Here is a 26,376-nt window from a genome sequence, read left to right on the forward strand (position 1 = left end):
ACAATAAATCGCATTGCCAAAGGCCGTGGACAGGTAGTCGTTATCTATCTCCCCTAATATTCATCTGGTCAACATACACCCCCCCCACACCATTGCACTCTCTCCCGCCACTATCTAACAAAACTGACTTGTTCATATGCTGTACAATAAAGTACCATCATTACTGATCACAGTTCAGCAATTTGGGACAAAAGTAGACAGTGCACACTGCACTTGATATTAACAAATTATGTTACAATTTTCAGTTAAATTACATAATCATATACGTTGTTGTAATACTCAGTATCAGAAGTCTTTAGAAGATGCATGCCCAGCAGATAGATATCTTCATTTTTCCCTCATTAAAGCTTTATTTCCAGAATCAGTAACAAACTACTAGGGAGATTGTGAAAAATATTTTATTTTAGAAATAAATACAAAATTAGCATTACTCTTTTTAAGGCTCCATAACACACAACACTGACAGAAAAAATTATTTCCCCACACATTACTTATCACAATACATTAAATACTTTTCTTTGGGATAGTGAAGGTTTGGGCAATTAATACAACATTCATTTTAGTTCTACATTGGTCATACAAGGCAAATGTGTACTTAATTTATAAACATTTAGACCCAAAGAAAGCTAAATGTTTACAATTCTGTCAACAAGTGTAGAAAAATGACACCATTTATTTTTTATCAAAGCATATATTAAATATAATTAGATCTTCAAATAAACATCGCATTTCCACTATAATGAAACACAACCATTTTACAATCTAGTCAGAAATGCTCACTTACGATAAAGAGCTTGGGATATTCAGTTACCACAACTGATACATTTTGCTTTTCACAATTATATAAAAGGTACATTAAAGCTTCAAGTGCAGCTACTACATTACTCGCTAAAGACACAAAAAACCCACAACCAAATATTCCCATTACATATGTTGTTCGCATAGCTTACAAAACAAAATGCATCTTCATACGGTTGCATTCTGTCTAAAGGGATGATGGCAAAACCTGTAACCGTTCTAATAAAATGCATTTGCTCTTTTTAGTAAGAAATACAATGTGATTCATTTAGGTATTAAGACAAAAAAACATGCAACAGCTTACTATATAACATATAGTCCTCAGAAAATAACACAAGCTAAAGGGACTACTTTGAACACTGATGAATCAAATTATACAAGGCACGCGCTCTGAATAAAAGCTACTTCACCTAGGTATTACGTCACAAGAATATTGCCCAAAAATAAATCATTTGATTTACAGGAACTGTTTGTCATAATTTACAAACCACTGGAAAGTTAGGAAAATAATATTGTGAACATATCAGTATTATTTAAAAGACTTTTGTGAAAACAAATATTTTGTATTAATAGCAGAATATATAAACAGGCTAAAAATGTTCTGAGAAATAAATGTAGGTGTCATAGGTTATGGGCACAAATAGCAATATTCCAAAAATCTGGAAATTGCAAAAAACCTGAACAGAGAATTTGCTTTTCCCACGCAACGCCAAAAATCACTTGATTCTAATTCTGGTATTCTCTATATTTCACAACTTCTAAGTGGGTTTGGACAATTCACATGCTCACAGCATTGATTCCTTTTTCTTCATCACTGCTGCCACAGCCCCATATTTCAATTACAAACCTCTCCTACATACGTTCCAAAGAGAATTACATGTATTCACAATAATTTGCATTTAGTGCTGCATACGATTCTAGAAATTCGAGGTTACAACCCATCACAATACTTTTTAATTCTGCAAAACATCAGTAAGAAATCCTGCCACAGCATTCCTGATTTCACATTTTGGTCAGAGTTATAAAATTAACATGAAATGCAGCTGTTCAAATTTATATGTGCAGTCAAGATCATAAGGGTAATTAATGATTTAGATGTTTCTCAAAATTCTCTTTCACCGGAGATCATAACTGTAAGTGACAAATATTCAACAGGGCCATAATCAAAGTGCCTCCACTGTCAATATTACTAAATTGATGAAGATTATGAATAGACGTAGGCAGAACTTTTTTGCCGTCTGCACAATCAGAGAAATTTAGTAATCCAGCGTTACTGATAACAAATCTGCAGTGTTTCGTTTTAATTTTAAACAGGACCGAATTAGGGAGCAGTCCCTCAATGTTTAATAACCACTGCAGATGAGGGGCAGCCCTACATGTATGAAAACAACTACATGTTACATTTTAATTTGTAGTGATTTTTAAACATAGAGGGACAGCTCCCTCTTCTGGCTCTGTTTGAAAAAAACACTGGTTGCACTGCTGTGCATACCCCCCAGTGCCCTCACATAGTCAGAATATAGAAGCCTTATAAACTCTGAGCATGTAAAGGCACTCAGGGGTATGCACAGCAGTGCAATCAGTGGTTTTCAAATAGGTCCAAAAAAATTGAATCAGTAAAATTGAATCAGTAATCACTGCAGAGTATGTAAGGGCGCCGAGGGGTAGGCTGTACAGGGCATACCCCTGCAGAGTATGTAAGGGTGCTGAGGGGTATGCATAGCAGTACCAAATGCACTTACAGCGCATACCCCTCAGCGCACTTACATACACAATGTGTAATTAAATTGGGTTCAATCTGCTCACAGAGAAGTCAAGTTACTCATCCTACCGGGATGAAGAGAATAGTATGTAGTACAGTAGAAACGATCAACAGCTGACCATGTACCTGATTCAAGGTTCACGTATCCTGTTTAACGTTCACGTGATAAAAAGAGCATTATGTACACAGTATCAATTATTACTGACTGTATTCACACTTCCATCTAATACACTGTTCTGCTTGTACAAGGACATTTTTCAAATCTGTTGTCGCCTTCAAACAGATAACTGCATGATACTGATTCCTGGACATTCAAAACGAGCTACAAATATCCAGCAGGCATCTGAAATAATGTCAGCAAAGCTGTGGCTCTGTGGAAGGAACCCCGATCTCTCCCACTGCAACAAATGCTTTCTCTATACCACCACGACATGGTCAGTGTCTCGCTGCCTTGCATATTTTGTCGAACACCTCTGGAAAAGCAGTGGTGCAGTTCAATTGCTCCCTCAACTTGTGGTACAATGAGCCGTCAAACATTTCCCAAAATTCATCACGATTCATGTAGCAATCAGCGTAAAGCATCTGAAAGCTGAAAGAGAGAAAATAATACAACAGTAAAGACTGTGTCCAGAGGCGTGTAAAATTTGGTACACAAAAAATGATATTAACTTCACTAATAGTAATGCAGCTTCATATACAGTTCGCTTGTAGACCTCAAGGAAAGACATTTATGCTTATGGCAGTGGTGACTGCTTGCGACTTTGAACCTACCATTTTCGCATCAGAAGCAGATTGACAAATATGGTCATAACAAAGGTGATTATCAATTAGCTTACAGATGGACTTTAGTAATCGGTTTTCAACAAGAATTTAGTAAAAGACCTCAACAAGCTGTCTTGATTTCCTAAAAGTTCAGTCTTTGAAGGGCGGATGACAATTCAGAACTTATTGGATATTGAATATTTGCCTAAATCGCTATCTACCAGAAAAAGGAAGGCTGTGAAGCACAAGTACTATTTAGGCAAGATTCATTCCGGGAAAACATTTGCTAAGGAACATTTGCAAAGCAACACAGGACTTAACCTAATGACAGAGCCATGTGAAAACACGATCGGTCAACTGAAAAATAAAAAGTTACTTTTCTGTAATCCTAAATTTTTGTATTAAAGCACAAGTTACTTACCTTTGGTAACGATATATCTGTAAGAAACAGTAGTTAGTATTAGATTCCTTACCTTAGAATATCCCCAGGCGTCAGACTGGATCAGGAAATTTTTGCGTAGCAGTACCTATGCGCGTCGGTAGGCGTCGTCGGCGAATCTGCATCCGTCGTCGGCGCCGTGATGACGTCGTCGGAATACTTAGACGCCGCCTCTGTGCGCTGACGTCAGTTCTTGTACACAGCTTTTCCGTGCCAGAAACGCAGAGCCATGATAAAATCCAACCATGGTGCCATGAAACTAGGGCCCTGAAAGGGGATGACCTTAACCCAAGATATCGGTTCGCAGAACGGGGAGGATGGGTGGGGCGGTAAGGAATCTAATACTAACTACTGTTTCTTACAGATATATCGTTACCGAAGGTAAGTAACTTGTACATCTGAAAGAAACAGGTTAGTATTAGATTCCTTACCTTAGACTAGATACCCCAGCAATACCAACCCCGGTGGAGGGTCTGCGAACCAATGATCACACCAGAAAGTCCTGGAGAACGGAACGGCCAAAGAAGCCATCCCCCCGGACTTGGCTGTCCAGGCAGTAGTGTCTTGCAAACGTGTGCAGCGAGGCCCACGTAGCTGCCTGACAAATGTCCTGCAAGGGGACTCCCCAGGCCAGGGCAGTAGTAGCCGCCGTGGCCCGAGTGGAATGGGCTCTCAGCCCAACCGGAGGCTCCTTTTTAGCCAAAGAGTAGCATTCCTTGATGCACAACACGACCCACCTAGAGATGGTCCGTTTGTGCACCGCCCGCCCCTTCTCCCCGCCCGAGTAACCAACAAAGAGTTGGTCATCCACCCGGAACTGGCGTGTGCGATCTATGACAGCGCACGTTTTGGGTCCAGACGGCGGAACCGCTCTTCCTCTTTAGAGGGATGAGGGATGCGGAAAGAAGGTGGGCAAGGTGATGGACTGCCCGATGTGAAAGGCTGTGACTACCTTGGGCAGGCAAGAGGGTCTTGTCCGCAACACAACCTTGTCCGGATGGACAGAAAGGAAAGGAGGCTTGGAGGAAAGAGCCTGGAGCTCACTCACTCTCCTGGCAGAGGTGATGGCAACCAGGAAAGCAGTCTTCAGAGTAAGAAGGCGAAGAGGACAGTTATGAAGTGGCTCAAAGGGAGCGCACATCAGGTAAGTCAAAATCAGATTCAAGTCCCACTGGGGCATCACGAAAGGAACAGGGGGAAACATATGAGTGATGCCCTTCAAGAATCTGTTAACAATCGGGGACTTGAATAAAGAAGGCTGATCAGGTAGCCTCAAGAAGGCGGAAAGGGCAGAAAGGTAGCCCTTGATTGTGCCCAGAGCAGAGCCCTGCTGGGCAAGAGAAAGAAGGAAGAGGAGAACCTCAGAAAGGGGGGCAGAGAGTGGATCCACAGCCTTTGCTGTGCACCATGCCACAAATCTGTTCCAGGTGCAGGCGTATACCGACTTCGTGGAGGGACGCCTGGCTGCCAGAAATACAGTACAAACTTCAGGAGGCAAGTCAAATGGCCTAAACTGTCGCCGCTCATTCTCCAAGCATGGAGGTGGAGAATGGACAGGTTCGGGTGGAGGACCGTCCCCTGCTGCTGCGACAGAAGGTCCTCCTGAAGAGGTAGACAAATCGGGGGATCGACTGACATGCTGAGTAGCTCGGGATACCAGGATCTTCGTGCCCAGTCCGGAGCCACAAGGATGACTTGGGCCCGTCCTGCTTGATCTTCTTCGCACTCTGGGTAGAAGTGAAGAGTAAAGGTCGGCGTCCTCTCGGCACTCGAACCCGGTTCGAGTGCCGAGAGGACGCCGACCTTTACTCTTCCACCATAATCTCACTAAGGGGAGAAAGGACCACGCTCACCTATGGGGGCTGGATTCCGGATTTTAATGTCCTCCTGTCTGGTATGAGAGGCAAAACCGCTTGAAGGCATTCGAGAATCAGTGTCTCTTGCAGTGGCATTTAAAGTGAGTTGCCCGGATGAAATTGCCTGATAGAAACCAAGGCAATGAAACATGTCGGCTGTAAGTAGGGTGTGAATCGATAGGTAGTATTCACACCCTCCTTTTTTATTGTATATGTGTTTACTGTTTGCAACAAAGAAAGGAACGAGAGTAAAGTTGATTGTCCTAGTTGCACAGTGACTTATATGTTAAATGTCTAATGTTGTTAGTTGTGTCACATATAAGTTGTGTTCACTGCACCATTCACTGTCTTTTTTATTTTGGGGTTTGAGACACGTTTACGTTATAGCTTGTTGGCACCAATGATGAGAACAGGGCCAACCTGGTGAGTACCAGCCAGGGGTCCCATTGGTGGTGCGCCCGTGAGGTGCCATCTCGCTTTTCACACATTTTTTGTCTGTGCTGTCCTATATGTATAGATCAGAGAGGTTATTTTTTTAATGAGGCAATAGACTGAAACATCTGGATTATCTTAAGATTGAAGGGATCCCCTGGGTGACGAATGTCTATCACTGATGTTTACAGACCAATAAGTAAATATTGCCACGAGAACTAGGACTGGTGTTGTTGATTGGCGGAAAAAAGAAGAACTGAAGTCAGTGCACGGAGGCGGCGTCTAAGTACTCCGACGACGTCATCACGGCGCCGACGATGGACACGGAGCCGCGGACGACGCCTACCGACGCGCATGGGTACTGCTACGCAAAAATTTCCTGATCCAGTCTGACGCCTGGGGATATTCTAAGGTAAGGAATCTAATACTAACCTGTTTCTTTCCGATATATATTCCACAGCTGCTTTGTGTCCTGGTCCAGCCATGGTGTAAGGTTCAGGAAGGCACCCGGGCAGAGCTCTTTATAAGGTTCATGAGAATAGCTTGGGCAGACAAATAGGCAGGAGACTACACCTAGTATTGTTGAGTATCTTTGATTCTTTCAAAGTCAATGGAACAACTTAAGCACAATTCCATTTTTAATTCATCCTGTTTCTTGAAGTTTATTAGTTTAAAAGTAATACATTTCTTTTTCTCTTCTCACACAAATACATTGTCAACATGTCGTTATTTGTACAAAGGTAATCATGACACAATTGAACACCATACATTTAAAAACTTTCAGGGCCTGATTAAAGTCTAGCAGACAGGGTGCTCCATGACAAATTTATCTGTCAAACTTTCAGTCCTCCCGCCCAATTCTTAATAGGGTGGACTACCAGGTCTACCCCGATGAAGTAAAGTTTATTCAGTTGGTTTAAATCTTCCTCCAATGCCTAGAGGGAGTATGGGCCGTCAGTGGTGATACATACGACTGTCAGCCCTTGTCTGTCTGTCACCCCCAGGAAAATCCTAGCGTGGAGGAACAGTGAACACAAACGAAAAAAGACTCCCAACATCATGGGAAAATGTGTCCATAGTTTTGGGGCAATTTGTTTTTACTTTTGTTTTTTAAAACAAAGTAATGCTTTAGGATTTGTCTTTGGAAAAGTAAAAACCTAAAAAATGTTGGTTTAATCGTTATCACCAATGAAGGACCACACCAAACTTTTGAATAGCTTTGTATGAACTCCATTCATATGAATCACCATGATGGCCGTTGATAGAATCTCATACAGCTCACCGCAGAGTTGGTGGTGAACAATATGTCCACCACCTGCCTTTATTGCGGCCAGCTAATTTAAAGTCTGCCACCACCCTTATTGTCTTTACTCCCTCTGTAATCCTCTAAAGCAGTCCGCTAGTTTCATTATCAGGATCACAACAGTCTTACTATTTACTGCAGTGTGTGAAAAATATACATAGTATACGTATAACATACATAACCCAAGAATTAATACGTACCTACTACTTCTATTAGGAAATTCATTGCATGACTGCCACTTCTTATCAACAGCAGCAAGCATAATATTCAGATGCTAAATGTATGCCAATTATCACTTCAATATGTTAAGCTCTAGATGCCACATCCTATATAAAATGCATCTAAGGGTACAACACTTACTGGTTTCTTGCTGCTTACATACAATACCTGAATCGGTCTTCTGTACTCACTTCTGCTACCCAGAAGGTCCCTCTTGTTCCCACTGTGTGCTGCCATGAACCCATCCCCCATTTTATAATATAATACATTTTTTCTATTATTCATCATTTTGGGAGTAAATGTTTACATTGGCCAATGCCTTATTCAATAGTCCCATCTTTGTTTTCACTTCGAGTCCTAATCCACATGTGATCTGCAATCTTCATGCTACATAGGACTTTATTGCTAGAGATTATACATTAGAATAGTCTTTTCTTAGTTTCCATTTTTCCAGTGCTTGGTCCATAGGTGGCCAATTATTAAAGTAGGAGTTTTTTTCTAATTAAAATTAGCCAAAACTCAATCACAGCATCCTCTATACATTTTTGAAAAGGCTCCTCCAAGTTGAGCTTCAGACAGCTGCTGTTCATCCAGGAGGCGACACCTTTCATTCCTTCCTGGAAGCTCAGCCAGGTGGTGTTGGGTTCCTTGGTGAGGGAGAGGATAAGCGGAGTGTTGTCAGCGTAGGATACTATGCGGAGTCCATTCTGTCTGACGATGGCGGTGAGCGGGGTCCATGTAGATATTGAAGAGCGTGTGGCTGAACGATGATCCATGGATAATCCGCTGCCGCCAAACCGCTCTCCATTACCGTGTGCTGCAAATTAGTCATTGCCACTCGATGCTTGTCCGACCCCCACACAATGACAATCAGCACCGAATCAAGGGCCCGAAACACACTCCAAGGGACAAGCAGCAGCAGAACCAAACAGAAGTAAAGCAATCAAGAAAGGGCTGCCATCTTAGCAATAGCAGCTTGTCCGGCCACAGATATCTGCAAGGACTGCAAAAAGTCCATATTGGCTTGCATAGCCTGGACCGCGGCTCCCACATTACCCTCTAAGAGGTCCTGCAGGTCATGGTAGAATTTGACCCCCAGATGCAGCAATCAAATCGCCTCCCACATCAATCCTCCCAGGTTTGGGGTCGGCCACACACACACACACAAATAAGGAACAGGCTAGACTTCTGCCAATGTATACCAAAGCCCAATAGTCCCACAAACCGATCTAGCAATCCTGCGGCTTTTGACGGGTCCGTATCTGCATCGCTTAAATACAATAGCATATCATCAACATACAAGGCAATGTGATGCAACGAGCCCTAGACCTCTAAACTCCTGTAGTGCCTGTACTATAGGCTAATGATTCAACTGCAAGTGCCAAGAGCAACAGGAAAAGCGGTACTCCTGTGGAGTCCCCCGGACCACTGCATTCACCTCCGAAATCACTCTGCCAGTCTTTGCTTGGATTTGGGGCTCGAGTACAGCAGCCAGGCCCCAACCCCATCTTCTCCATCACATGATAATGAAACCCCCAGTCAAGACTACCAAAGGCTGTCTCTATATCTACTGCCATGACCACGCCGCCTTCTTATCATAGGTGTCGTCCGCCATCAGTGCCATAAGCCCCTGAATATTGAGCACAGTGTTACTTCCCGGGATAAAATGCCTGAACTGTGTGTATCACTGGGTCATTTAAGGCAGCAGCCGTGGGGCAAGAACTTAACCAAGAATCTGATAGTCAACAGGAAGCATTGACAATGGTCTACAGGCCCTCACATAACGTGGCAGACGGTCAGGCTTCAATAGCAGAATGACCAACACCTCGCAGATAGAGGCCGGTAAGAGGCCAAGGGATTTCACCGCAAATATAGCTCCACCAATTTGGGAGCAAGGACATCAACATACACAGCATAGAACTCCACCAGAAGCCCAAATGCCCCGGGCACCTTTCACCCGGGCCATATTTTTCACAGTAGCTTTAATCTCCAGAAGCCTAATATCACTTTCCAGCATCTCCGCTTCCTCCCAGGAAATCGCGGGAGGGGTAATGGGTTCAGAAAAAGTCCACCCTTTGAGAAGCACCCTCAGATGGCCCTCCCATTTATAGAGAGGTATAATACTCTCCAAACCTTGCATTAATGCCATGCTATCCATAAATGTGTTCCCTGTGCTCTGACTCAAGTTTCAGGACCATGGAGGCCCTCCTGGTTGGATTAGCCAGCCATGCCAGGAGGGACCCCGCTTTGTCCCTCTGAGAATGTGCCCTGACCATACACTCCCTGCAAAGCAACACAGCGTTTTGACGTGTCTTGCCTATGCTTCTTTGGCCTCCAGCAGCATCTGTTGCAAAGCTGGGTTCCTCGGTCTAGCTCTCTCCACCTCTCTCAGCGCCACCTCTTGGGACTGAACCTCGTGCAACAAAGTTTGCTGCACATCCACCACTTTAGCAATAAATCGCCCCGAATAACAACTTAAAAGCGTCCCACTCAAGCTGCGGCGTGGAAGCAGTGGCCACGTTACTCTAAAAAGTATTGCCTCATCTCCTCCCCAGTCGACTGGTGGAACACCGGATCATCCAGCACCTCAATTGTTAATCGCCAATCCGGTGTGCATGGGGGTGTCAATACCCATTTCAGGGAAAGCAGCAGAGATCTGATTGGAGCATTCTGGCTCTGCTACCACTCCACTCCCAGGAACATCATAACCCTGTGATTGTCAACCATCAGGTGTCCCCTCAGCCTAGCTTCACTCAAAATATGATCATGGTCCTTGTAATGCAGCAGTTGGACCACCAAACGTCTGGAGGCTGCTCCAGGCAGTGGGCCGTGCCAGGATGCGGTGTACTTTTTCCAACGCAAAGAAGGGGGAAAAGACCATCAGGCGCTTCCTCCACTTTCAACCAGAACTTCAAAAAGGCAGCATATTGGACCATTCGGTCTGTTCCAACAGGCCTATAACCCGGATGTTGTTCCGCCAGGACCAATTTTCAGCTTCTTCCGCCCTATGTTCCAGAGTATTGATTCTGCCCTCCGTGTTCACCAGGTATCCACACAGTGATTCCACCTCCAGGGACATGTCACCCCAGGTACGCTTAGTGACCTTTTTCTTGCCAGCCACCGCTGGTCATCTCTCAGAATCACGAGAAAGCTGGCCTCACCTCACCTGGCTACAGCTCAGAAAAAGGGGGCTCTACTCTGTCCGTTGGTACCTCGAACTGGTTCTGAACAGCTTCCGGACGCTCTGAAAGGGGCTAGCTTTCTCGTGATGACTGGTGCCATTAACACCCTGCAATCCACTGAGAAACCAGATTTAAGGTTGTATTCATTTCAACCTTTTATGTTATATATATTTATTTTTCTCACACATTTATATTGCCCAAAAGGAAGAGCATCATCAAGAGCTAGCCCAACTCACCGGTCACTGAGGTGGAGAAGAAGGAGGAGGAGAAGCCCCGCCAAGAACCTCCGGATGGCTGAGTCCGCCGGGGCATGGAACAAAAGGGTGCCATCAAAGGGAAGATCCACCAGCCGTTCCCGAACATTTTCTGGGAATAAACTGTCCCGAAGCCATGCATGGCGGCAAAGGGCCACCGAGGAAGCCATGGCACGACCCAGCACCTCTGAGATGTCCAGAGCGGAGCGAAGAATAAACGCGGCCATCTAACGCATGGTGCCGCAAATCATCACCAGCACCCTCCTGAGAAACTGCAGAGAAACTGCAGATCCAAGAGACTCCGCTGAGTCCCACAAACAAGAGGTGGCTCTAGCCACTAAACATAAAGAGTTAAGGGCCTGCAGAGCCGCACTTGTCGAAGCAAACATATTGCAGCCCCAAGAGTCTAGCCAGCGGGCCTCCTGGGAAGGTGGAGCCAACAGCGACGGTAGGGAAGGAAAGGCGGTCCGCAACAGAGAGGAATAGAAACGCCGGGTCACGCGGCACCGGGAGGTGTCAATGGAGAAGGTGTTGGGGCACCGGATTCCCCGTGGCGGGGCGTCCCCAAGTCCCCGTCAGAGAAGAATGGAGTGAACCCTCAAAGGGGAGCAGCAGCTCCCTTCCACCAGAGACCTGGTGGAGAACCTCCAACAGATGATCCGCGGGGAAATGGGCAGCCGGATCTCCCATGTTCAAAATTCCCACAGCCGTGGAAACAGCGCGAGCGAAGGCCGCACCTGCTTCCTTAGGGCTCCAGGGTGGAAAAAGCAGCTCCTCCGTGGGCAGCGGTTGCAAAGTAAGGCGGCCGTCCCCGAAGCCAGCCGGAGTGGGCAAGGGCAAGGCCCGAAAGGGAGAAAGAGGTGCCGCAGAGTGGGGGACTTGTGGTTCCTCTGGCGAAAACTGCAGCTCTGGCGACGGCAGGGAGCCTTATTTTGATGATGTTGGGGAGAAAGCCACGACGCAGCGGCCCGTCACCGGTGAGGACGACACCAGCAGGCGCGCAACCTCTGGAAAAGAGGTGAGGTCCGAGGACGAATCCGTGATCTGATGCCTGTCTGGTGCTGTAGAATTTGCACGCAACCTGGAGCAGTGCGTCGTCGTCCAACACCACAGGAGACGCCAGAAAGGCCTCCACCTCTTCACATGGCGCTGGGGACCGGGGCTGGGATGGAGCCGAGGTGGTCAAGGGGCGGCGCCGGAACGGAGCCGGCTCGACCTCCAAAGAGGCAGCCGCCTGCATGGAGAAACGAGAAGCAACCGGAGAGGGACAAGGAGTCCCCCGCCAGCCTCGACCCATGGGGGAACGGGAGAGGTCTACCGACCCCATGGCGGCGCCAAGGTTGACTTGACCTCAGGCGAGGCATCCGCCTGCGTGGAGGGAGGAGAGGGACGCGGGGACCGAGCAGGAGTCCCCCACAATTCTTAATAGGGTGGACTACCAGGTCTACCCCGATGAAGTAAAGTTTATTCAGTTGGTTTAAATCTTCCTCCAATGCCTAGAGGGAGTATGGGCCGTCAGTGGTGATACATACGACTGTCAGCCCTTGTCTGTCTGTCACCCCCAGGAAAATCCTAGCGTGGAGGAACAGTAAACACAAACGAAAAAAGACTCCCAACATCATGGGAAAATGTGTCCATGGTTTTGGGGCAATTTGTTTTTACTTTTGTTTTTTAAAACAAAGTAATGCTTTAGGAGTTTGTCTTTGGAAAAGTAAAAACCTAAAAAATGTTGGTTTAATCGCTATCACCCATGAAGGACCACACCAAACTTTTGAATAGCTTTATATGAACTGCATTCATATGAATCACCATGATGGCCGTTGATAGAATCTCATACAGCTCACCGCAGAGTTGGTGGTGAACAATATGTCCACCACCTGCCTTTATTGCGGCCAGCTAATTTAAAGTCTGCCACCACCCTTATTGTCTTTACTCCCTCTGTAATCCTCTAAAGCAGTCCGCTAGTTTCATTATCAGGATCACAACAGTCTTACTATTTACTGCAGTGTGTGAAAAATATACATAGTATACGTATAACATACATAACCCAAGAATTAATACGTACCTACTACTTCTATTAGGAAATTCATTGCATGACTGCCACTGCTTATCAACAGCAGCAAGCATAATATTCAGATGCTAAATGTATGCCAATTATCACTTCAATATGTTAAGCTCTAGATGCCACATCCTATATAAAATGCATCTTAGGGTACAACACTTACTGGTTTCTTGCTGCTTACATACAATACCTGAATCGGTCTTCTGTACTCACTTCTGCTACCCAGAAGGTCCCACTGTGTGCTGCCATGAACCCATCCCCCATTTTATAATATAATACATGTTTTCTATTATTCATCATTTTGGGAGTAAATGTTTACATTGGCCAATGCCTTATTCAATAGTCCCATCTTCGTTTTCACTTCGAGTCCTAATCCACATGTGATCTGCAATCTTCATGCTTCATAGGACTTTATTGCTAGAGATTATACATTAGAATAGTCTTTTCTTAGTTTCCATTTTTCCAGTGCTTGGTCCATATTTTGTAAATCTTGAGTTATAAAAATTAATATCAGAGATTAACACATTCATGTGAAAACTTTAAAAATAATATAGGTAGTGTCAAGTTTACCATTGATAAATTCTTTCTTCTATCCATATCGTTTTTTCCACAGAGAGGTGGCCAATTATTAAAGGAGGATTTTTTTTTAATTAAAATTAGCCAAAACTCAATTACAGCATCCTCTATACATTTTTGAAAAGGCTCCTCCAAGTTGAGCTTCAGACAGCTGCTGTTCATCCAAGAGGCGACACCTTTCATTTCTTCCTGGAAGCTCAGCCAGGTGGTGTTGGGTTCCTTGGTGAGGGAGAGGATAAGCGGAGTGTCGTCAGCGTAGGATACTATGCGGAGTCCATTCTGTCTGACGATGGCGGTGAGCGGGGTCCATGTAGATATTGAAGAGCGTGTGGCTGAACGATGATCCATGGATAATCCGCTGCCGCCAAACCACTCTCCATTACCGTGTGCTGCAAATTAGTCATTGCCACTCGATGCTTGTCCGACCCCCACACAATGACAATCAGCACCGAATCAAGGGCCCGAAACACACTCCAAGGGACAAGCAGCAGCAGAACCAAAAAGAAGTAAAGCAATCAAGAAAGGGCTGCCATCTTAGCAATAGCAGCTTGTCCGGCCACAGATATCTGCAAGGACTGCAAAAAGTCCATATTGGCTTGCATAGCCTGGACCGCGGTTCCCACATTACCCTCTAAGAGGTCCTGCAGGTCATGGTAGAATTTGACCCCCAGATGCAGAAATCAAATCGCCTCCCACATCAATCCTCCCAGGTTTGGGGTCGGCCACACACACACACACAAATAAGGAACAGGCTAGACTTCTGCCAATGTATACCAAAGCCCAATAGTCCCACAAACCGATCTAGCAATCCTACGGCTTTTGACGGGTCCGTATCTGCATCGTTTAAATACAATAGCATATCATCAACATACAAGGCAATGTGATGCAACGAGCCCTAGACCTCTAAACTCCTGTAGTACCTGTACTATAGGCTAATGATTCAACCGCAAGTGCCAAGAGCAACAGGAAAAGCGGTACTCCTGTGGAGTCCCCCGGACCACTGCATTCACCTCCGAAATCACTCTGCCAGTCTTTGCTTGGACTGTGGGGCTCGAGTACAGCAGCCAGGCCCCAACCCCATCTTCTCCATCACATGATAATGAAACCCCCAGTCAAGACTACCAAAGGCTGTCTCTATATCTCCTACCATGACCACGCCGCCTTCTTATCATAGGTGTCGTCCGCCATCAGTGCCATAAGCCCCTGAATATTGAGCACAGTGTTACTTCCTGGGATAAAATGCCTGAACTGTGTGTATCACTGGGTCATTTAAGGCAACAGCCGTGGGGCAAGAACTTAACCAAGAATCTGATAGTCAACAGGAAGCATTGACAATGGTCTACAGGCCCTCACATAACGTGGCAGATGGTCAGGCTTCAATAGCAGAATGACCAACACCTCGCAGATAGAGGCCGGTAAGAGGCCAAGGGATTTCACCGCAAATATAGCTCCACCAATTTGGGAGCAAGGACATCAACATACACAGCATAGAACTCCACCAGAAGCCCAAATGCCCCGGGCATCTTTCACCTGGGCCATATTTTTCACAGTAGCTTTAATCTCCAGAAGCCTAATATCACTTCCCAGCATCTCCGCTTCCTCCCAGGAAATCGCGGGAGGGGTAATGGGTTCAGAAAAAGTCCACCCTTTGAGAAGCACCCTCAGATGGCCCTCCCATTTATAGAGAGGTATAATACTCTCCAAACCTTGCATTAATGCCATCCTATTCATAAATGTGTTCCCTGTGCTCTGACTCAAGTTTCAAGACCATGGAGGCCCTCCTGGTTGGATTAGCCAGCCATGCCAGGAGGGACCCCGCTTTGTCCCTCTGAGAATGTGCCCTGACCATACACTCCCTGCAAAGCAACACAGCGTTTTGACGTGTCTTGCCTATGCTTCTTTGGCCTCCAGCAGCATCTGTTGCAAAGCTGGGTTCCTCGGTCTAGCTCTCTCCACCTCTCTCAGCGCCACCTCTTGGGACTGAACCTCGTGCAACAAAGTTTGCTGCACATCCACCACTTTAGCAATAAATCGCCCCGAATAACAACTTAAAAGCGTCCCACTCAAGCTGCGGCGTGGAAGCAGTGGCCACGTTACTCTAAAAAGTATTTCCTCATCTCCTCCCCAGTCGACTGGTGGAACACCGGATCATCCAGCACCTCAATTGTTAATCGCCAATCCGGTGTGCATGGGGGTGTCAATTCCCATTTCAGGGAAAGCAGCAGAGATCTGATTGGAGCATTCTGGCTCTGCTACCACTCCACGCCCAGGAACATCATAACCCTGTGATTGTCAACCATCAGGTGTCCCCTCAGCCTAGCTTCACTCAAAATATGATCATGGTCCTTGTAATGCAGCAGTTGGACCACCAAACGTCTGGAGGCTGCTCCAGGCAGTGGGCCGTGCCAGGATGCGGTGTACTTTTTCCAACGCAAAGAAGGGGGAAAGACCCTCAGGCGCTACCTCCACTTTCAACCAGAACTTCAAAAAGGCAGCATATTGGACCCTTCGGTCTGTTCCAACAGACCTATAACCCGGATGTTGTTCCGCCAGGACCAATTTTCAGCTTCTTCCGCCCTATGTTCCAGAGTTTTGATTCTGCCCTCCGTGTTCACCAGGTATCCACACAGTGATTCCACCTCCAGGGACATGTCACCCCAGGTACGCTTAGTGACCTTTTTCTTGCCAGCCACCGCTGGTCATCTCGCAGAATCACGAGAAAGCTGGCCTCACCTCACCTGGCTACAGCTCAGAAAAAGGGGGCTCTACTCTGTCCGTTGGTACCTCGAACTGGTTCTGAACAGCTTCCGGACGCTCTGAAAGGGGCTAGCTTTCTCGTGATGACTGGTGCCAATAACACCCTGTAATCCACTGAGAAACCAGATTTAAGGTTGTATTCGTTTCAACCTTTTATGTTATATATATTTCTTTTTCTCACACATTTATATTGCCCAAAAGGAAGAGCATCATCAAGAGCTAGCCCAACTCACCGGTCACTGAGGGGGGGGGAAGAAGGAGGAGGAGGAGGAGGAGGAGAAGCCCCGCCAAGAACCTCCGGATGGCTGAGTCCGCCGGGGCATGGAACAAAAGGGTGCCATCAAAGGGAAGATCCACCAGCCGTTCCCGAACATTTTCTGGGAATACACTGTCCCGAAGCCATGCATGGCGGGAACGGGCCACCGAGGAAGCCATGGCACGACCCAGCACCTCTAAGATGTACAGAGCGGAGCGAAGAATAACCGCGGCCATCTAACGCATGGTGCAGCAAATCATCACCAGCACCCTCCTGAGAAACTGCAGAGAAACTGCAGATCCAAGGGACTCCGCTGAGTCCCACAAACAAGAGGTGGCTCTAGCCAATAAACATAAAGTGTTAAGGGCCCGCAGAGCCGCACTTGTCGAAGCAAACATATTGCAGCCCCAAGAGTCTAGCCAGCGGGCCTCCTGGGAAGGTGGAGCCAACAGCGACGGTAGGGAAGGAAAGGCGGTCCGCAACAGAGAGGAATAGAAACGCCGGGTCACGCGGCACCAGGAGGTGTCAATGGAGAAGGTGTTGGGGCACCGGATCCCCAGTGGCGGGGCGTCCCCAAGTCCTCGTCAGAGAAGAATGGAGTGAACCCTCAAAGGGGAGCAGCAGCTCCCTTCCACCAGAGACCTGGTGGAGAACCTCCAACAGATGATCCGCGGGGAAATGGGCAGCCGGATATCCCATGTTCAAAATTCCCACAGCCGTGGAAACAGCGCGAGCGAAGGCCGCACCTGCTTCCTTAGGGCTCCACGGTGGAAAAAGCAGCTCCTCCGTGGGCAGCGGTTGCAAAGTAAGGCGGCCGTCCCCGAAGCCAGCCGGAGTGGGCAAGGGCCAGGCCCGAAAGGGAGAAAGAGGTGCCGCAGAGTGGGGGACTTGTGGTTCCTCTGGCGAAAACTGCAGCCGTGGCGACGGCAGGGAGCCTTATTTTGATGATGTTGGGGAGAAAGCCACGACGCAGCGGCCCGTCTCCGGTGAGGACGACACCAGCAGGCGCGCAACCTCTGGAAAAGAGGGGAGGTCCGAGGATGAATCCGTGATCTGTCCGGTGCTGTAGAATTTGCACGCAACCTGGAGCAGTGCGTCGTCGTCCAACACCACAGGAGACGCCAGACAGGCCTCCACCTCTTCACACGGCGCTGGGGACCGGGGCTGGGATGGAGCCGAGGAGGTCAAGGGGCGGCACCGGAACGGAGCCGGCTCGACCTCCAAAGAGGCAGCCGCCTGCATGGAGGAACGAGAAGCAACCGGAGAGTGACAAGGAGTCCCCCGCCAGCCTCGACCCATGGGGGAACGAGAGAGGTCTACCGACCCCACGGCGGCGCCAAGGCTGACTTGACCTCCGGCGAGGCATCCGCCTGCGTGGAGGGATGAGAGGGACGCGGGGACCGAGCAGGAGTCCCCCACAAGCCTTGACCCGCCAGGGTCCCTCCTACCCCTGTGGCACGCCGACCTCGACTCGACCTCCAACCAGGCAGCCCCCTGCGCGGAGGGACAAGAAGGGCTCGGGGAGGGACGAGGGTCCCCGGACAGCCTTGACCCGAATCACCTTGTCAAAGGGCCGAGAGGGGCTCGGGGATGTGACCCGAGCCCCGGCGACCTCCCCCGACACTACAGGGACTTCCGTAGGAATTTGCGGCAAAGTCGGGGTGCCGTGGTCCTAAGGAGGAAACCCCGAAGGGCCGCACCCCATCCTCCAAGCCTGGATCCGAACCAGTCGGCGCCAGGGCGGGAGCAGCCGGAGACGCAGTGGAAGGCCTCGCACCGCGCAAGGATCTGCTGACGTCTCTTGAGGGGAAGGAGGAAGAGGAGGAACCAGTAAGGCCTGCAAAGCCGCAACATATACCTCCATCTGGGTTCTCGACACCCCCTCACCGGGAGACGGCGGATAGGGGGACGATAAGCGGGCCGCATCACCTGCGGAGAGCCCACGCCCCCAACAGGCCTGGAACCAGCCCTCGGGGACAAACTGCGACACTTACCCACTGGGGAGCGAAGATCTTGTGGCACAGGAGAGGAGTGAGGACGATGACGGGCACTCCGAAAACCTTTCGCAGAGGCTGAGTGAGGCGACGAAGCCAACCTGGACATGCGAGCAGACAGAAGTTTCATCCGGCATTCCCGCCGCGACTTCGGCTTCAACCGCTAGTAGCCTCGATCAGATTCATCGCACCGGTAACCAACTTCTGTGCTGTGAGAAAGGCTTTCAGCGCCAGACGAACTGCTTATAGCCCTAGTAGATTGATATGGTACGTGGATTCTCTGAGTGACCATTTGCCTTGAATTTGAAGGTGGCCTTTGTGGGCTACCCATCCTTGATGCGAGGCATTCATGACTAGGGTCTGTACATGCATCTACTTGTGGAACAGAATCCCTTGTAGTAGATTGGCTGGAGAGCACCACCATTTGACGGACTGCAGGGCATGCTGAGACAATTGTATCCTGTCTTCCCAATGTCCTGTTTTCTGGTCCCATAGGTCTTCCAGGCTTTACTATAGAGGCCTCATGTAGAGAGGTGCATTCAGTGCGAGAAATAAGCAGGAGGCCTTCGAGCCAAGGAGACCTTCCTCATGGTTGGCTGAGAGACTGCCATGAGAGCCTGAGCCTTCTGAAGGATCGAAAAGCGTCTCTCCTCAGAACAAACGCTTGCCTTGAGAGTATCGATGAAGCCCCCCAAATATTGCAGGAACTGTACTAGGATCGAATTTGACTTTGCATGGTTGGCATGAAGGCCCAGCCAAAGGAGAAGATCGGAGGTCTAATTGCAGTGAAGTTGAGCCTCCTGAGATGTGGATGCTTTGAACAGCCAATCGTCTTGATAGAGTTAGACGAACACTTTGTGTTTCCTTAGATGGGCTACAACTACCGCCCTGCATTTTGAGAAAGTCCTGGGTGCTGGCATCAGGTCAAATGGAAGTACTCGGTACTAATAGTGGTTGTGCCCCACAACCAACCTCAAGAACTTGCGATGCTTTCTGGTAATGGGTATGTGAAAGTATGCATCTTGGAGGTTGATGGTGCATAGCCAATCCCCCTGGCGTAAAGGAGGGTAAATTTTGTGCATTGCCAGCATCCGGAACCTTCTCTCTAAATCAACTTGTTGGCCATTCTGAGGTCAAGACTGGATCTGAGCTTGTTCTTGCCTTTCTTTCTGATGAAAAAGAACCTTTAATATAGCCCTGTGCCTCATTGTAGATGAGGTAAGGGTTCCACCACTGTTTCTGTAAAAGAACCTTGGCGTCTGACTATAATTGTTGCATTTGGAATATTGATTTTTCAGAGGTATTGACGGTGGAGGGCTGATGAATATCCACTGCAAACAATATTCAGCACCCAATTGTCTTGTGTGATTTGTTGCCACTCTACCAGGTAATGTTGAATGCTTCCCAATCCCGGAGCGAGTAACGGAAGAGGGGGAAGAAAGGACCCAGGGTTTCGACCCTACTGTTAGTTCGCCTCCTTGCGCAGGTTGCTGTCCTCATCTTCCTCTGGCCTGTCGCTTCTGATAAGGCTGATAAGATCGTTGATACTGTTGTTGCGTACCTCACTGTGTGGGGTAATGGCGCTGACAGGATCTGAAAGGTTTATGCTGCTCCTTAGGTCTTTCTAAGCCAAACGCTTTCAGCGTCTCCATTTCTGCTTTCTTCCTGGCCATTTCTTCGACAGTGTGTGTGCTGAAAAGAGTTGTCCCTGAAAACAGGAGATTCAGGATGCGCTGTTGTGATTCAGGTTTAAGAGACGTCAAGCGCAGCTATGAGTGTCCCACGAAGAGCCACGCTGTGGCAATAGTCATGTGAAGCAAGAAGAGATGTGTTCCCTGATGCTCTGATGACTTGATTTGAAACCATAAGACCTTCTGTCAAGATCTCATTAAAGTCCTCTTGTTTGTCTCGAGGGATGTAGTTCACAAACTGTTGGAGCAATTCCTACAGTGCCTCGTCATATCTGCCAAGTAAGGCTGTGGCACTAGCTGCTGTCATGGTAGTCGCTGCTGTGTTGCATACCTTCCTACCTACGGAGTCTATTTTTTGGCTCTCTTTGTCCGGTGTCACGGTCAAAGCTGGAGCCGTGACATGTTGCTTCTTTGCCGCCACCACAATGGCAGAATCCGGAGCGGGGTTTGTCCGCAGGAAAGCAGGGTCCTGCTCTGGAAGACGGTATTTCTTCTACAGCCTGGATGGAACTGACTTAATTGAAGAAGGTGTCAGCAAGAGGTCCATAGCTGTCTCTATGAGACCCAAAACAAAAGGCAAGAAGCTTGTCTTTGCTGTAGAGTCTCAAATATTACAGATGTGTCAGAGTTGGAGTGGACACTGGGATATTAGATTTCAAAGCACCATGAACCAGAACCTCTTGAAACGTTGATATGCCAACACTGGTGAAATATGTGGGGGAGGGGAGTTCGAGAGTGTCTGAGTAGATCTCCCTGCGTTTGAGGAGGCGGTCTCCCTGGTATGCCTCGAATGAGAACTTTCTTCGTGGCGCTGATGATGGGAGCATATTGAGTGAGTAGACCGATGTCGAGTATGAAACCTAGACCATGGTCTTGTTGTGGAGGTGGTGGGGGAGGAGGAGTTGGTGGTGGAGGAGGAGTTGGAGGCGGAGTTGGAGGTCTTGGTTCCGCATCTGGTAGAGGTGAAGGATGCGGAGGAGGAAGCGTTGACCTCGCAGTGGGGACATCCCGAGATGAGGAATGGGTCCGGGAATAATCAGAAGTATATATTAGTCTTTTCTATTGGAGTGCTTCCTGGGGCCTTGAAGAGGCTAACAAAGTCACTGAAGACGATCTTTCCGTTCTCCTCGACGTCAATCTACGAGTTAACGGTGACCGTTGACACCGCCTTGACAATGGGTTGCGTCTCGACGTCAATCAGTGATGTCTCGATGGCGATTGACAATGATGTCTTGGCGTCAACCAACAGTGGGAGTGCTTTGGCAATCAACGGCGGTGTCTCTATGGCGAGCGACTGCGGCAATGTGTGGATCGGCGGTGATGCGTCGAAGCAGATAAAGATCTCTACGGCGACCTGTGTGGTGTCACCTTCGGCAATGGGCTTCTTAATGCCAAACAGGGTGTACTTGAAAATGCGGCACATGTTTATGTTGCATTTCCACCATTGAGGGAAATCTATTCCAACACGAAGGCACATCATGGAAACACGACCAATTTACAAATTGTAAGACCTGAAACATAGTTTATGGAATACTCTGCCCATGCAACAAACTCTATATAGGGAAGACAAACCAGGAAGCTAGACAAAAGGATGTCACAACACAAATCCAGGATAAATTAAAAAGTCCTTTCAGCCCCTCTTCTCCAACATTGGATCGATCACTCTCATGTAGAAAATGACCTAAGATGGACAATAATTTCTAAAATTGAGCATGACCCGAGAGGCGGAGAAGTAGAGACCAAATTGAGACAGCAAGAAGCTATGCTTATTCTCAAATTCAATTCTACCATTCGTGGCTTGAACGAGATGTCAGAATTATGTAATCTATAAATATCTGTCCAACCCCTCACCTTCTAACAAGCTGATGTACACTATATATCCTACCCACACCCGCAGGACTAACTGTCAAAATTTATTAATTCAAAGAATAAGCTCTAAAATAAATCATAGTCACCTGGCGATTTGTTGCATTCACTCTTTCCCTTTGACTTTCTTTCATTGAGTTTTCAATTTAATAAACTCGCGATTCAGTTTCAAATATCCGTGTTCTTTTACAAAAACTACAATTCCCAGAAATACTCAGTTTTTGACCCGGAACTGAGACCTATTTTAATCTGGCCGACCCGGAACGAATGCATGTCGCTCCCACTCGCGGAAGCGATTGACGTTGGAGGATAACTGTTTCCACCTAAGGTAATACGTTTTGCGTGCTGTTTTAAACTATTGCTTTAAGCTCCATTCTCTGACGGGCACTTATAAACTTTAGAATTTTGTAATTCAACTCCTCAAGCGATGCCTGTAAACGCTTTAGCACGTTGCAACTCAACTCCCCAAGCGATGCCTGCAAACGCTCGGTCACGAGCAACTCGCCAAAACTCACACGTTACTATCCTTACTGAGCGCAAACACGCGAATGAAAATAAACGTGAGAAAAAAGCGCTGATTTAAAGGAGACACTGTCTTAACTATTGTGCAGCGCCCAGATATCAGTACCACGCTGTTTTTATTAACCGGAAATCAAGTTATTCACAAACCTCACCAAAAATTGTTTTTTCCCCCAGAAACTATCACAAAAATAAAAAATTCCCAAACGAGGACATGATGGTCTTTGGAGACTAGAATACCAGAGGAGTCTGTAGCACCCTCGCTTATCAGCAACCAAGTGAGTAGCTCTCATAGGACACGACATCTCGTCAAAAGCGACCATGTCTGTTTTTGCCAAACTATTTAGACCTGTCATCTCTTTTTCTAGCACTCTGAAAGAGAAGACTCCATAACATAACACAGGTAGGACCTGAGTGCGTGCTGAACTGAATGCAAGTTGAGAGTTGTTCATTTACGCGACTGACAGTATGTTATTTAATTTATGTCTTCCAGATTTTTGTGTGTGGTCCTGAAGAAAATCCTTTTAATTGAAAGTGATTCGAAACGCGTCGACCTTGTTATGACCTTGTTATCTTCGAGTGTGTAGACCAATCGATTACAAACTTGTGTTGTAAATATAAAAATTGCCGATGGTCTATTTCATGAATATAATTGAACTTTTTGTATTCCTCCATTTAGTGGATTAGGTTATACCTGCTAATATAAATAGGATTTATGCAGGGCCTATATATATAAAAAATCTCTTTCTCACTCAACTCTTCCCTATCACTGCCCCCTGTTGTCCGTCGTCAATTCATGTTCACCAATGAATGTTTGAAGTGTGAATTGGTCTTCATTTTTGTATCACGTACCCTTTTTGAAAAATTCTAATTTTTAAGATTGACATCTTCCCCCAATGTCAATTAGAAGAATTCAGTTTGACTAAAAAAGCCATAACCAATTGTTCAGTCTGTATGTGTTTCATAACAAAAATCTTTTATATGAAAAAAGGAAATAAAAGAATCAAAATAAACAGATTTGATCAAAGACATTTTTGACTGAAAGAGTGGTCTGTGGGAATGAGCTATTCCTATCTCATTCCCCTTGTTAAATTGTTGCACAGTACTGGCATTCAGTTTGTTCATGTCAAACAGGGTGTACAAAGCATTGCAATCGACGTCGAAATTCTTCCTCTCAATGCAGAGCATCGACATGTTTACGGCACTGAGCCCTGGCTCGACAGCGAACAGGTCATTGCTATACCTCCTCTCAATGTCATTGTTCAACGTTGACCGGAACCGGTGCCGGTGTTGAGCCCTTCTTCTGCTGAAGAGCCCTAGAGAGGCTGAAGACAGAGCCCTGGTAGAGAACTGACTGGCCCTCTCCTCGCCCTGAAGTCCCACCTGAAGATTGCCCCTGCTGATTCCGCTGCTCCTCTGCTCCTTGGAGGCGAATCGTCTCTCTGTCACGGACAGTGCGCTTTGAGAAAGTTTTACAAATCAGACAAGAGTCAAGAACATGACTTTCAGGCAAATGAGTATACAAACTCTGTTAGGATCAGAAGTGGCCTTCTTTCTACCACAGACTGGACACTTGTCAAATAGAGATGGCACTTTAAAGTGAAACCTGTACAAATTCCTGTCAGAAAAAGACTGGGTGAAGTAGTTATTTGGGAAATTCAGAAGTGAATTTTGAAGAGAAAAGCCAAAATTGATTGAGCTGAATGCACCAGGATCCTGATAGCACGAACCGGGAAAAAAGAGCTGAAGTAATAAGCAAGCTTGTAAAGCGCCTGGTTACACCGCCTGGTGGGTCCCCGCTCTGTGCATGATGGGATACTGGTGGTCTCTGGATTCCTAAAGGCACAGCTTCTATTTTCAAGGCATATAATGGCAGCCTATGAGGCTATTCTTTACTCTGTCTTTCATCTCCATCATGAAAAAAACAGTTTTGTGAAGGGAATTCTGTGATAAGCACTATAAAACTGCACAAAATATAATGTACTGGTACACTTTTGTCAGTTCAAGAGGAAGATGTAACCAGTGTAGCCAATGTTTTGAGGCTGCATTATTGTCTCCATCTCTTAAGTGTCTTTACAGGCCTTGCTGAAGAAAGGCCAACAATATCCACTCAAGATATATGTAAAAGAAGTGCTCCAGGGCCCCCGCACGTGGGCGGGACTATCAAGTGCTTATGATACATGGAAATCCCATACGAGAGAATAAATAAATACACAACCATGATCAAGGTTACACACAAAGTTACTTTTGTTTTGCCAATGTTTTATGTGAGGTGGAACTTTAGTTTCAAAAGATTTGCCACATGAGCAGAAAACGGATGCTGAAGCCACCATCTACCTTTATCTATTCAGGTAAAATACTTAAACGAACAATGAAGTGAGATGAAAAATATCCTGTTCTTTGTATATATTATGATTTCTATTTGTTTCATAAGGTCTAGTGGTATAAAGAGCCCTAACAGAACAGGAGTCACTTGCTGGCCCCTTTTTATTCTATACTTCGCTTATAAGATTTTTAATTTAAATCCTAATATTCTACTTACCCATGTACATCTCTCACATATTTTTCCAATTGTCTCATTGATGCCTTGGCTTGAAAGTGCTTTTGTTTGGGTTCTCCATAAGCTCCAATATCAACATAGAGTTCCGCTTCATCTCCTTTAGGGTGTACCATACCAGGCTGGCTGGGCAATATGAAAGGACAAAGCCACAGTGGATAAACCTGCAAGATTTAACAGAAGATATGATATAAGCAAGACGTTATATGTGTACTCTGCGTAGACTTTACGCCTTGCATCACCCATTGAGGTTGCTTCTGCTCAAGTGTTACATTTACCCAACAGGAGATTGAAGTGGCATCTATCAAAGACAATCCAAGGTATAGCGATCAAACTTTGTCATATTTAAATTGTTTATTGCATGAGTACCTTAATTTTAATACAAGACAAAGAGGCTTACTTTGCACATCTCTCGCTTACTGACCCCAGCATTAGCATCAATTAACAAAAGACTGATCTAAAACAGCCTACTTGGTTCACTCCCATTTGTCTAGAGCTTAGCAGTCTTTCTACGTCTTTTATTTTAGCCCCTGGTAATGATTTTCTTGAAATAGCATACTGTTCCTTCTCGTCATTTTAGGGTTCACAAATGATTTAAAAGGGACTGGGGTTGTGCATGTCTTCTCTCACCCCGTACCAGCTGCTCCTTCGTCTATGCCAATTCTCCAACCCTTTTTGCCCCAAGCCTTAATCTTGATTTGTAACCTTTTCAGTTTCTTCTTCGGACCTTTGATAAACAATATTTGGCTTTCAATAAGGACAGAGCCATAAGTTCTGCCTGAGTCCTGTGCCCACTCTCTCTTTGTGAGTGGCATGGTCTAAGCAGTGCTGTGGCCCCATCACCTGTTGACAACCATGCAGGTGTGGAAACCCAATGGTCTTTGTATCTCTAACAAGTGCTCAATAGTCCTTCTGTTACTTCCTTTGCAGTAAGCACCCACGAGAAACACAGTGGCTCACCATTATGTATCTTAGGGCTGCCCTTTTGACTATAGGAGCAATCGGCTTCTTGTTAAAGGATCTGCCATCCAGATGTGGAATCTGGGTATCATAGCAACTAGAGCACCAATGTGATTTTCAATTGAAGATCA

The 26,376-nt window shown here is 46.6% G+C and overlaps 1 protein-coding gene across 2 annotated transcripts in view; it reads right to left on the reverse strand.

The window, feature by feature from the left end:
- Positions 1-382: 382 nt before the first annotated feature.
- The window catches only part of DHCR24 (24-dehydrocholesterol reductase), a 150,097-nt gene continuing 124,103 nt past the window's right edge, over positions 383-26,376 (reverse strand). For both annotated transcript variants that reach the window (XM_086952658.1, XM_086952662.1), the window contains 2 exons: positions 25,271-25,449; positions 383-3,149 (listed from right to left, as the gene is read on the reverse strand). In XM_086952658.1, coding sequence (XP_086808784.1) covers positions 2,996-3,149; positions 25,271-25,449 — 333 coding nt within the window. In that variant the 3' untranslated portion in view covers positions 383-2,995. The remainder of the gene's footprint in view (positions 3,150-25,270; positions 25,450-26,376) is intronic.

Source organism: Lissotriton vulgaris, chromosome 1_1 (assembly GCF_964263255.1).
Source record: "Lissotriton vulgaris chromosome 1_1, aLisVul1.2, whole genome shotgun sequence".
NCBI classification, from domain to species: domain Eukaryota; kingdom Metazoa; phylum Chordata; class Amphibia; order Caudata; family Salamandridae; genus Lissotriton; species Lissotriton vulgaris.